The sequence below is a fragment of the Sphaerodactylus townsendi genome, linkage group LG02, assembly GCF_021028975.2.
Source record: "Sphaerodactylus townsendi isolate TG3544 linkage group LG02, MPM_Stown_v2.3, whole genome shotgun sequence".
NCBI classification, from domain to species: Eukaryota; Metazoa; Chordata; class Lepidosauria; order Squamata; family Sphaerodactylidae; genus Sphaerodactylus; species Sphaerodactylus townsendi.
In genome coordinates this window covers 73,926,612-73,939,543 of record NC_059426.1, presented here as the reverse complement: position 1 = coordinate 73,939,543, position 12,932 = coordinate 73,926,612, and the positions used below count along the sequence as shown (strand labels likewise).

The 12,932-nt window shown below is 44.5% G+C and overlaps 1 protein-coding gene across 1 annotated transcript in view; it reads left to right on the top strand.

Annotated features, from left to right (window-relative positions):
- The first annotated feature begins 482 nt into the window (after window positions 1-482).
- Window positions 483-12,932, top strand: part of LOC125427467 (acyl-CoA (8-3)-desaturase-like) — a 36,417-nt gene continuing 23,967 nt past the window's right edge. The window contains exons 1-5 of the mRNA XM_048486941.1: window positions 483-734; window positions 9,480-9,590; window positions 10,021-10,218; window positions 10,568-10,669; window positions 12,090-12,218. Coding sequence (XP_048342898.1) covers window positions 507-734; window positions 9,480-9,590; window positions 10,021-10,218; window positions 10,568-10,669; window positions 12,090-12,218 — 768 coding nt within the window. The 5' untranslated portion in view covers window positions 483-506. The remainder of the gene's footprint in view (window positions 735-9,479; window positions 9,591-10,020; window positions 10,219-10,567; window positions 10,670-12,089; window positions 12,219-12,932) is intronic.

Genomic DNA, 12,932 nt, shown 5'->3' with positions numbered 1-12,932 from the left:
CATTGCTAACAGTGTAAAGGTGTCCCTTGGGTTCTTGGAAATCGTCAATCCACTCCCACCGTCTGGGTCCCCGGTTCACATTCTTATACTACAGCCCAACCCTCAGACCCTTCTCTCGTCTCCCTCTGTTCGCGAGAGCGTGAGAAGCTGCATCATGAAACCCTGTGTGACCCACCTGATCTTCGTCTTTCTCACGGTTTCCTGTGCGATTGTAGGGCAGCGCCAAAAGCACTGCAGGGAAGAGTGGGGGGTGGGGGGAACGGGGTGCGGTGCGGGGAGCGACGACCACGTTTTCTCCTTTTGGGGAACAACCCAGCAGCGTGAGATCCCAGAGCTGGAATCCGAGGGCAGGAGCCAATGGGCTCTTTAGAAACTCTCTTTTCGCCCAATTAGCCAATGGAGTGGCGCAAGAGCGGGCGCGCTTGGCAGTGTCCCCGCCCACCGCGTGGTGCTGAAAAGGACAGTGCCGACTCCGTGGCATGGCCAGGCTCAGCTGACCCGTGAGGATGCCTCCGCAGCAAGGGGAAGGACAGGGGTGCGCTGACTCCGAGGTGGATGTGCCCTCCTCGCGTCTGTTCACCTGGGAAGAGATCCGCCTTCGCAATGGCCAAGAAGATCCCTCTCGGGAACGGTGGCTGGCGATTGACAGGAAGGTCTACGACATCACTCGCTTCCATAAGAGGCACCCGGGGGGTTCCAGGGTCATTTGCGGCTATGCGGGCCAGGATGCCACGGTGAGAAGGACGCTCCGGTAGCCTGAGGGAGAAGCCTGATTATTGTTCTCTTCACAGGTTTTGAGAGATGTCCTGGAGGGTAGATGGGTCCTAAAAGATCTGCTACTCTTTTGACTTGGTTCTTCTTTTCTGCCATTCGTGAGTTCACTTTATTTTGATCAGATCTTGAAGTCACTGCCACTTGCTTCATATCCTGATGAGGAATCCATTAATCTTTTGCCTGACCTTGCATAGGTGGTTAATGGAAATATAATTTTCGCATAAAATTTTCACGAAATGTTTTGCATATTAAAATATTTTAATAACTTAAATTGTATTCCATAAGGGAGTGTGTGCATATGACAGTTGATATGAGAAAAATAATGAACTGTGATTTCTTCATATGTTATAAATATTTATTTATAACTTTTGTCCCCTGCTTTTCAGCATGGTCTAGGGTGGGCTACAATAAAAACCATACATAGTTTTTCCATCCACTAAATGACAAAATCACAATATGACTTCTTGATGGGGTGTTGTGTGGTTTCCAGGCTGTATGGCTGTGTTCTACCAGCATTCTCTCCTGATGTTTCGCCTGCATGTGTGGCTGGCATCTTCAGAGGATCTGAAGATGCCAGCCACAGATGCAGGCAAAATGTCAGGAGAGAATGCTGCTAGAACATGGCCATACAGCCCAGAAACCACACAACACCCCAGTGATTCTGGCCATGAAAGCCTTCGACAATACATTGATTGCTTGATCATTATCTGTGGTATTTAAAGTTGCAGAACATTGTGTGATTGTGAGGATGCAATGCAAGCACAAGTTGAAACCATTGTGGAGGTCTAAAACTGTGAAGATGACTACCTAGATTCTGGATTTTGCCTAGCAAGACAAAGGCTATTTGGAGGAGCAATGCATTTAAGATTGTAATCTGCAAATAATACAGCATTTTGGTATCTCTTTCCATTTTTATGTACCAGTGGGAATGGAAACTGAATGGACAAATATGAGGGACACATTATGCTCCCTAGGTGCATTCAGGTTTCAGTTTATACCATGCAGTGTAAAGTTTCAGACATGGATGTGTGGCTCCAAAGGGTTAATTTCCACAAGCCATCATTGACCACAAAGCCATCAGTGGCTGGTGGGGCTGCTTCCCCCCAGCCATGGGTGCCTTAGGGTGCTTGTCAGTCTAATTAAGCAGCAAGCACCTCAACCACTCACCTCCTTCCAACCCCAGTTACAGCTTCACCATCCCCTCAGGATTAGGCTGATTATAACTCCCAGTCTCACAACAATAAATTAGAAACAAGGAGGGTTACCAGCGTGGGTTTCACCACAGAGTTTTGGCAAATCCTAGGCCACTTGCCAGCATGATGCTGGCTTGACCCCAGAGTGATCAACTAATACCACCTTGTTGCCATTGGGAGGGAAGTGTGGGGAACTTTGCAGAGAATTTTTTAAAAAGCGGTACACCACACAAGGAGACAATATCTTTAAGTAGTGTTCTGTTCTTAGCTCTTTCATGAGCTGAACTGCATGTGGCAGCCTTTCTTCTCTCTTCCCCCCGCCCCACCCGAAGTATGGTTCCTCCAGTTCTCTCAGGGGGATGGTTGCAAAACTACTTCTACCACTGTTTGGGCAGAAATGTGCTTTTTGAAGGACTTAATTGGCTTTTGCTGAAGCTGATTGATGCCTTTGTAGGCTTTTGTTTATTGCTTTTTTCTGTTGATAGACTGACCATTGGTTGGAGTCTACCTTGGTTGAAAATATGACTTCTAAGTAAATGAATACATTTGCGGCCAGATGTGCAGAAACTTCTTGTAAAATAAACACAGGACATGGCTTGGATTAAATTGGGCCACAGCCCTTAATTATATATATATATGCATAAGAAGCTGGGTGAGCAAGAGGAGCGCATCATAGTGGCTGGTCAGCACCCATGGTTGCCCCTGGCAACAACCCCAATCCCTATTTGGGGCCCTTCATGGCCCCCAAACTTCTGGGGTGTCGGGCTCGCCTGCAGAGGCCTCCGCGCCTGAGCCCTGAGCCCACCCCAAGCCTCTTATGGAGGCCCCCATGCATGGGGAGATTCGGCATGCAAGCTCGCCCCCCCACAATGATGCACTCCTCTGCCCAAACTTCCAGGACTACGACAAAATTAGACAAAACCCCTACTCTTCTATAGGGAGGGAGGGAGGGTCAGTTTGCCTCCAGGCGCTGAAAAGGCCGGAGCAACCACGTGCTGCCTAATATATAGGGAGCGTGCCCCATGCTAAAGCCCACATGCGTAACATACGATCATTGCTGGGTGGTAAGGCTCAGCCACCCGGCTGGCCCAAGGCCACACATGCTCACTGCTCCAGAGCTTTTACCACGTGCCCTGCCCCCTGTCGCAATTATGGCCCTAGTTTATTCTAGTGCTGTGATTTCTTCTTTGAATTACCACTTATATCATTACTTTGCTGAGTTTGTAAACCCTGTGTGTGTGTATATATATATAAACACACATACACACAGAGAGAAGTTTAAAGTTTGCTTGCGCACACCTAAAGGAGCCGCATGGTGTAGTGGTTCAGTGCATGCACTGCCACTCACACAGTCAGGAGTTTGAGCCCCCTGTGGGTCAGATATCCTGGCAGCTGGCTCATGGTCAACTCAGCCATCCATCCATTCCTTGGTTGGTAAATGAGTATTAAGCACATCGTTAGGGGGTAAAGAATAGCCGGGGAAAGCAATGACAAACTACCCCACAAAAACGGCTTGCCTATGAAATTACTGCTTGCAGTGGTACACCAGGGTCGAACACGACTGAAGAGGAAACTTTATCTTTTGTGCACACTTAAGTCAATGCTAAAAATATCTTTTCCACCTCTGAAATGATTACCCACATCTTTCATGCCCAAGCAAGCAGGTTCTTTGCTTGCGTTTCCCACATATGAACACATTTATGGGAATGGAGGAGGGCTGAAATCTTTCCTATAGCCTGATGCAGAAACACCAGCATTAGGAATGCAGACAATTACTGCTGACACTACCTATCCATAAATTACCGCCCCTTTGAAAGGAAGAGGAAAATGTGTGCTTTATAGATTTAACTCTAATTTTCAAGATTGCTGTTTGTATCTTGCTCAGGGTTATGCCTAAAGACAAATGGAGCATCTGTATAATTAGAAGTTAGAATTAATATTCATCCTTCAGGGCTCTGGATGATTTCCTACATAAATATCAAGACTGCTTTAACTAGTCTAGAAAAGAAGTTCAACAAGGTGACGTAAGATAGTTACATTATTAATGTCTTCTTGCATTTATTTTTATTATTTTTAATTACGTATCACTGCAATTTAGGATAGCATAATTTTAAAATATTACATTACTAAGGACAGATATTCAAATTAAAAACATAATAATGTTGATATAAAGATACCAACAATGAACTCTGAAATCACCAGTAGACAGAATGGCATCTTCGTGTGTAAATTTATGCCAAGTAATATTAGCTATAACTAAAAAAAAAAAAAAGCTCTTCCGTCCAGAAGTTCTGCTTAAATTTGTCTTCTGTGGCCTCTGTGACTCACCTTCAATACAGTCTTTCTCCTGTTTTACTTCTCTTGACTCAGATACCCAGGCCAAGCTGGAAAAAAACTCCCATGCATACTTACCCAGCCCTACATTTATTTATATCTCAAGTTTCAAAAGCAAAGTCTGAGGCAGTTAAATAGCAAATGCTAAATACAATTGGTCTTCATATCATGAGAAGTGTAGAATATAATGAACAATATCTTCTGTTCTTTGCTGGCCACTCATATAAAAGCATGTTTCATTAAGAGAGCCAGCATTGTGCTGTGTTTAAGGTGTCAGACTAGGATCTGGGAAACCCCAGTTCAAATCCTCACTCATGCCGTGGAAACTTTCTGGGTGACCTTGGGCCAGGCATACACTCTTAGCCCTGATCCTAGCAAATATTTGGATGGGAGACCTCCAAGTAAAGGTGGAGCAAGGGGAAACTGTGCCCGGGGCGCATGTGCACCCTGCACCCCTGCTGCGGCGTTGCCCACCACACCCTATCCCCAGAATGCCCCCGCCACCCCCCCGATGGCCTGGCCATGCCTCTGCCACTGCTCCACCCAGGGTGTCTCCCCCCCTCCCCGTGAGCACTTCGCCACTGCCTCCAAGGAATGCCAGGGGTGTGACATGGAAATTGGCAATGACAAACTACCTTTTGAAAAAGTCATCACTAGATCTTTTACCAACCAGTTTCTCAGTTATCATTTCTGGGTAAGGTAGTTGAGAGAGGAGTGGGAGAACAGCTCCAAGTGTACCTAGACGATTCATTGGCTTTGGATCCATTTTGGTCCAGTTTCCAACCTGGTCCTGGGATGGAGATGGTATTGGTTGCTCTCATAGATGATCTCTGGAGGCTGCAGGAACAAGATGACCTGAAAGCAGTGTTTGACCTGGTCAGTTATGATCTTTTGACCCATCATCTCGCTGATGCCAGCCTAAGTGGGGCAGCCTTGCAGTGCCTGGTCTCCTTTCTCCAGGGTAGGCATGTGGAGAGAGAACTCATTGTGCCACTTGTTGGCATGTGGGGTCCCTCAACCCTTTCCCCAATGCTGTTTAACATCTATATTCACCCTCTGGCTCAGCTGGTCTGGAGTTTTGGACTGGGTGGTCATCAATGTGCTGATAACACCCAGTTGTGTCTTCTGATGAGTGGTCAGTGGCGTACCTTGGAAAATTGGAGCCCTGGGCAAAACCTGAGTTTTATGCCCCCACATGGGCGGCCACCCTCCCCCACCGTGACCAAACAATGTTTTTTTCCACTAGGTCATTTCAAAGTCACCATCACATTATAGAACATGCCCCAACTCACAAATCTGAACACAAAAATGGGCCATGCCATACAGCAGAAATAATTAAAAAAAACATTTTCAAAATGCTTTCAAAATGTTTTATTACTGCTATGAAAACATTTTATGGTGTTGCATCCAGTCCCCCCAATTGGGGAAAACGGCATCACTTTCAATGTTATTTAAACTGGGGACCCCAGATTCTCCCTTTAAGGTGGATTAAAAGGAGAATCTGGGCTCCCTAGTTTAAACAAGTGATGCTGGAATCCACCCCAACCAGCATCATTTTCAGTGGTGTTTACAACTAGGGGAGCCTTTAGATTCTCCTTTTTTCAATCTACCTTAAAAGGAGTAATCTGGGGGTTACTAGTTTAAAGCGAATAACATTGAAAGTGATTCTATTTTGGGGTGGATTCTCCCCCACCCTGAAACATCATCACTTTCAATGTTTAAACTGGGGACCTCAGATTCTCCCTTTAAATCCATGCCGAAGGGGGTGGATTTAATAATAATAATAATCTTTATTAGGCACTGAGAGAATAAAAGAAAGAAAGAAAACAAGCATTAGTGGCAGGAAGGGCATGGATTTCTAAAAGGGGAAAATTTAGGGAAGTTTCGCCTGCTGTCAGGGGTGCACGATTATTAAAGAAAACAGCACCAAAATTTCAGAGTATCTTCGTGAGACCCTACTGAGTGATACCACCCAGGTTTGGTGAAGTTTGGTTCAGGGGTCCAAAAGTTATGGACACTCAATATGTGGTAGCCCCCCATCTCCTATTAGCCACCCCATTGGAAACAATAGGGGATAGGGGCACTCCACTTTAGGAGTCCATAACCTTGGACTCCTAAACCAAACCTTGCCAAACCTCCGGGTGATGTCAATACAGGGAGAGTCTCCGTGGCAAATCCCTCAGAAATTTTGGTGCTGCTAGCCCAGGGGTAGGGAATCCTTGCGGCTCTCCAGATGTTCAGGAACTACAATTCCCATCAGCCCCTACCAGCATGGCCAATTGGCCATGCTGACAAAGGCTGATGGGAATTGTAGTTCCTGAACATCTGGAGAGCCGCAGGTTCCCTACCCCTGTGCTAGCCTAAAAACTGCGCCCTCTACTGGCCAAAACTGGAAAAAACACTGAAAATACAAAAACCACAAACGAACCTGCATTTTTGGCGCCCACCACAAGGGGGCGCCCTGGGCAACTGCCCACTTTGCCCAATGGGAGGAACGCCTCTGTGAGTGGTCAGCCAACTATTGCCCGGAACAGCATGACCAGTTGTTTGGGGCTGTAGTGAGGTGGATAAACAGTCAGCTGAAACTAAATCCATCAAAGATGGAAGTCCTGTGGCTGCGCTGAGGAAACTCTGAAATCGGGTGCCCATTTCCAGCTCTTGATGGTGTGAAATTGACATCTACGCCATTAGTCAAGAGCCTGGGTGTGATTCTGGATGCCTCTCTATGGAGGTCTAGGCCACAAATGTAGCCTGCTGGTATTTTTCCATCTTTACCAGGTGTGGCAGCTGCTATCCTATTTGTCCTATCTCCCTTCCACTGACCTTGCTATAGCAATCCATTCAATGGTCACCTTCATATTGGTTTACTGTGACTCACTCTACTGAAGGCTGCCTTTGATTCTGATCTGGAAGCTCCAAGTGGTCCATAATGCAGCCATGTGGGTCCTAACTGGGACACGAAGGAGGGCCCTCATTCGATCAGTGCTCTGTGAGATGCATTGGCTCCAAGTAGAATACTGGATCTCTTTCAGGATTTTAGTTTTAACATTTAAAGCTCTTAATGTTGTGAGACCACTGTATCTGTGAGACTGCCTCTCCTGGTGTATCCCCCAGAGAGTTTTTCACTCCATTAATAACTTGCCTGTGGCTCCTGGCCTTAAAAGATTCTGACTGTTCTAAACTAGAGCCAGGACCTTTTTACCATGGCCCCAGCCTGGTAGAACAGTGTATCAAATGACACTAGGATCCTGTGGGACTTATCTCAATTCTGCAGGGCCTGCAACACAGAACTATTCCACCAGACCTACAGTTGAGGCAGCAATGGGGGCAGGGACATGTGCATCTTGGCTGGCCTCCCTCATTTCCATCTTTCTTTTATCAAATGGAGGACACCCTTTGTTAAGGTTTAGTGCCATATCTATATAAGTTTATTTGGATGGCATATTTTATGCTACTTTTTATATGACATGTGTAATTTTATTATGTACGTTGTGAGCTGCTCTGAGTCTTCTTTGGTGGGAGAAAGCGGGGTCTTAACCTAGTAGTAGTAGGATTAGTAGTAGTAGTCATAAAAGTAGTAGTAGTAGTAGAAGAAGATGATGATGATGATAGCACCTTTGAATGTCTTTTACCTTGAAAACCCTATAGGATCTCCCTACAGGAGGCGGAGTTGGCAAAAATAGAAGTGGTAGTAGCAGTACTAGCAGTTGTTGTTTCATTCTTTCCTGTTTTTTGCCAACTAGGAGAGATAGAAGGCATAGTCTGAATATGGAATTATAGGATCATGTTGTTGAACATGCTCTATCTTACAATAGTAGCAATGCTGCAAAGAAAACTGAGAATCATAAATTGCTTACATGAGAAGCTGTTCCCCAAATGTCCTTGTTATATATTCTGACGTTACAATAGAGTAGGCATCAAACATCACTGGGGCTCAACTTGGACCCAGCCAGTGGGAGTGTGGGAGATGGAAATTGGTGTAGCTCAGTATAAACTCCTTGTGCAGATTTTCCAAACCTTAAAAAGCCAACTTCTTGAACAGGAATACTATATCCTGTTGGGGCAAGCAAATAAATCATGCTCACCCCTCTCTGTCGGAATAATACTGGAACAGGGGCACATAGCCAAATATCTTGAATTATTAACTGAACTTCAACAGGAGATGGATTATCACAAAGGGCCGAGATCTAATACTTTCCCATCGGCCATTACTGTAAGTGGTCGCTATTTTCATCCCATCCCCTCTCCAGGATGCGGTGGTTTGTCCACACTGTAAAAAAAACAAGTGGAGACTCTTGCTTTCAAGAGACATTATTCTTGAGCTGTCCCAGAATATGAGTGGGCATTAGGGAAATTTCTCTCCCCAGGCTCGCCCCTAGACAAATCTTGAAAAGAGACTCTGAGCAGTTCTGTTGGGGAGCTTCTGTCAAACAATACTAGGAAAAAAGTAGCAAAATTCTCTTTTTGCAAGTGACAGAACTTTCTCAAGTATATGTATACTGCTACATAATAGTCTTTTCTTGTCGGCATGTTTTGAGATGTGCTACTTTCTTCATTTGTACTTCATAAATGTCTCGTAACTCTCTAGAGCCTATTTTAAATGCCTAATAAAAGTTGTTGTTGTTGTAACTCCTTGTGCACTGTGGTTCAGCTTGCTTTCGATCAGCAGCAATATGTTGGAAGAGAAGATAAAGTTGGTTTGTGCCTTTGCTGGCTAGGCTCACACAGACAACAACTCAGTCCAAGGTGAGCCCCTGAAGCTCTGTTCTCTTGGCACAGCCATATGTCTTGACTCATTTTTGAGCGTAACTGTCAGGTTTTCTGTAGTGTTATCTTTGCATATTCTAATAATGCTCCACTCTGGACACACACACACCCCAAACTCCTTTCAGTCCAGCCTCATTCCTGTTCCTGTTACTTTGGATTTTAGAAAATGAAAATCTGGGCCAATTAAAAAGTGAGTTACTTTACCTGTTGCTTAATGTTTTTGTAAAGCTTGTTTGTAAAGCTATTCTTGTCAATTTTTGATAGCAGTAAAGAGATCTAATATTGTGTTACAGTATAAATGAGCAGCTTCTCCTCAACATTGTCACTTTAGTGTGCTGTTTTTGCATTGAATGTTATGATTTTTTAGTTTTCTATTTGTCATGTCCCTTTTCTCATTTGACTTTGTTCTAGGATCCTTTCATAGCATTTCACATTGATAAAACTCTAGTAAAGAAGCATATGAAACAACTAATGATTGGGGAACTGGCACCTGATCAGCCCAGCTTTGAGCCCAGCAAAAATGTAAGCATGTCTTAAAATTCACAGTTGGATTAAAACATTATCACAAAGCAGAATTTCCAGTAAATCTGTGCAGTACCAGTGGATTCCCAGAGTAACAATGAGGAGAGAATCATTCTGAGGCTTCCTCTAAGGTGAGGGCTCTCCTGGCTCTCCAGATGCTTGTGTCAGGGACTGATGGGAATCGTAGTCTGGAGGGCCAGGATTGGACACCTCTGCCTAGGTGACAGTGGCCTATATCAAGCTTCAGCAATTCTATCTAGGAGAGAAAGAGATTACAGCACTTTTAGTTAAAGGCCTATTCCCAGCTACAAAGACTAGTCTAGAAAAGAATATATGTTTGCTGTAATTTATCTGATTCATAAGGCAGCTACATTGTATATTTAAAGGGAAATAAAATAAAATAAGTCTGCAAAATTTAATCTCTCCACAGAAATTATTAGTAGAGGACTTCCGAGAACTTCGGTCCACTGTTGAGAAGATGGGACTCTTGAAACCAAACCCTCTCTACTTCCTTGTAATTCTTCTCCACATCTTATTGCTGGATGCTGCAGGATGGTTTGTCCTGTGGTACTTTGGGACATCTGTAACTACTTTCATTATTGCTACAACTCTGCTGCTGATTTCTCAGGTAATTTTCTCAGCTGGTCTGTACACATTTGTTAGAGGTAGCTATATAATGCAGTTGATCTTACCTTGATAGTGCAGGCTATCCCGACCTGATCAGAGGCCCTGGTTTGTATTTGGATGGGAAGCCACCAAGGAATACCATGGTGGCTATGCAGAAACAGGCAAAGCAACACCTATGAATGTCTCTTGCCATGAAAACCCTGTGGGTCACTATAAGTTGGCTGCAACTTGATGGCAAAATATAGCTGTGTGTATCTCTTTATTATATTATCTCCAGGGATATGTATAGTCCTGTCCTTATTTGAATGTAGCTTATAACATGTTTTCTGAATTACCATTCACCTTTTTAGTCCCAATCAGGTTGGCTACAGCATGACTTGGGGCATCTTTCAGTCTTCAGCCATCCAAAATACAACCACCTTGTTCATGAGTTTGTGATGTGCCATCTAAAGGTAAAGTTACTGATACTCTAGTTGTATTTTTAACACTAGTCAAGGAGGAAATATGAAACATACTTAAAAATACAACTCTCACAAAAAGAACAGGTATATATTTTAGGGCACTGCTATATACATGTCCACAAATGAAGCCTCATCTGTGGCACTGAACAATCATTTTACTCAACTTTAGCAAGTTTGCTAGCTGCCACTCTTCCTTGAGAAGTATGATTTGGCCACAATTATTCATGCTTGGATCAAGACCTGGTTGGATTAATATAAGATACTTTATATCATGCCTTGGAGTGGGCTTGAAAGCTTCAGGTGATAGCAAATGTGGCAGCAGAATTATTAGCTGGTATACATTACTAGGAATATACCGGGAGGGAGGGAGGCAGGCAGGCAGGCAGGCAGGCAGGCAGGCAGGCAGGCAGGCAGGCAGGCAGGCAGGCAGGCAGGCAGGCAGGCAGGCAGGCAGGCAGGCAGGCAGGCAGGCAGGCAGGCAGGCATAACTTTGGACTCCCTGAACCAAACCTCACCAAACTTGGGGGGTAGCAGAAGGACAGTCTCCTGATGATACGCTGAAATTTTGGTGCCACTAGCCTAAAAACTGCACCACCTGCAGGCCAAAAATGGAAAACTACTAAAATACCCAAAAACGAACCCAGCATTTTGATGCCCCCCACAAGGTGATGCCCTGGGCAGCTGCCCACCTTGCCCAATGGGCATTACGCCAGTGCAGTGTAGTGATTACAGTGATACAATTCCATTTTTCTTGCTGAGTTTGCAAATTGACTGAAAGAATACACATCTGTTCAGCTGTCCTTGAATTCTGTTGATTGGATAGACCTTCATCTTTGACAGTCAGTTGGAATAGTTGAAAAAAAAAATCTAGAATAATCACTTTTTAAGAGTTGTGATTGGCCTTCTTATTTTGCTATATCAGATTTATCTCATATGTACCTGCTGACTGGCTATTTGCATTTATGTAGCTTATTTCTTATTTAATTCAGATATCTACATCAGAAATCTAGATATCTTAATTTAGTTCAGATATTTATATCAGATCTCTAGAAATAACCACATGATTGTACTAACTTCAAACTTAGAGAAAGATAAGAGTGATTTTTTTTTCTGTTGTAGTGCCTCACTGTGGAACTTGTTGCACACTGCAAATGGTGCCTGCATGTTAATTTTTCCATGCTGGAAAAGATTTTGATTTTTTTTGTCTGGGGTGGAGTTTATCCAATTCATTTTTTAAAAAACTGATTCTACGTTCTGCTACTTTTATTTTGGTTTTACTGTTTTAATATGTCATTGGCTTTCCCTCTAATAAATGAATAAGCAGATGTATTTCTTCAGAGCAAGCAGCAGGTGTAAAACTTCTAAGACAGCGGCTATGGCCTGATTTCTCTGTCCCCATCTTTCTCTACAGGGACTTTCAGCCAACTGGTGGTCTCTTCACCATTCTCAACACCATGCCAAACCCAATTGCTTCCAAAAGGACCCAGATCTTGAAATGCATCCCAGAGTTTTTTCTTTGGGAAAACCTCTTTCTGAAGAGGTAAGGAGTAGTGACATCTCTGTGATTTTATTTTATTTTATTTTATTAGATCTATAACCAGTAACTAGTTAGTGTAGGCAACTGTATTGGAGTCTGTGGTTGACACAAGGCTTGACACTGCTTGTTAATCATAATATTTTATCTGTATTGATACAGTAAACTATCTGATTCCCAGGTAGGGCTTCAGCAAAATGGTGTGGGGGTGGGGGGTGGGGGTGGGGGAGAGTGTTCAGGTGCTTAGGGTGGTGAGCTGGTGGTGACTATTTCTGCCAGACAAGAATATGGCCTTGGTAATCCACATTGTGTTATCCTTGCATGAACTATGATAACCAGGCTTGCCAACTCTAGGTTGGAAATTTCTAGAAATTTGAGGATGGAGCCAGAGGCATAACTCCAAGGGGGCGGGGGGCCCAACGCACCAGGCACGCGCCCCCTTGTGGGGGTGTGGTGAGGGCAGGACGGGGGCGGGATGGGGGCGTTCTGGGGTGGGGTGGAAGATGCACCAGTGCACCGGGCGCTTTCCCCTCTTGCTACACCTTTGAGTGGAGCCCTGGGAGGGTGGAGATTGGAGAGAGGCAGAACCTCAGTGGTAGGAATGCCAATTTTCAGGTGGGACCTGGGGATCCCCTGGCATTATAGCTCATATCCAGACCACAGAAAAATGGCTGCTTTGGAGGATGGGCTCTATGGCCCTGTGCCATACTGAGGTCCCTG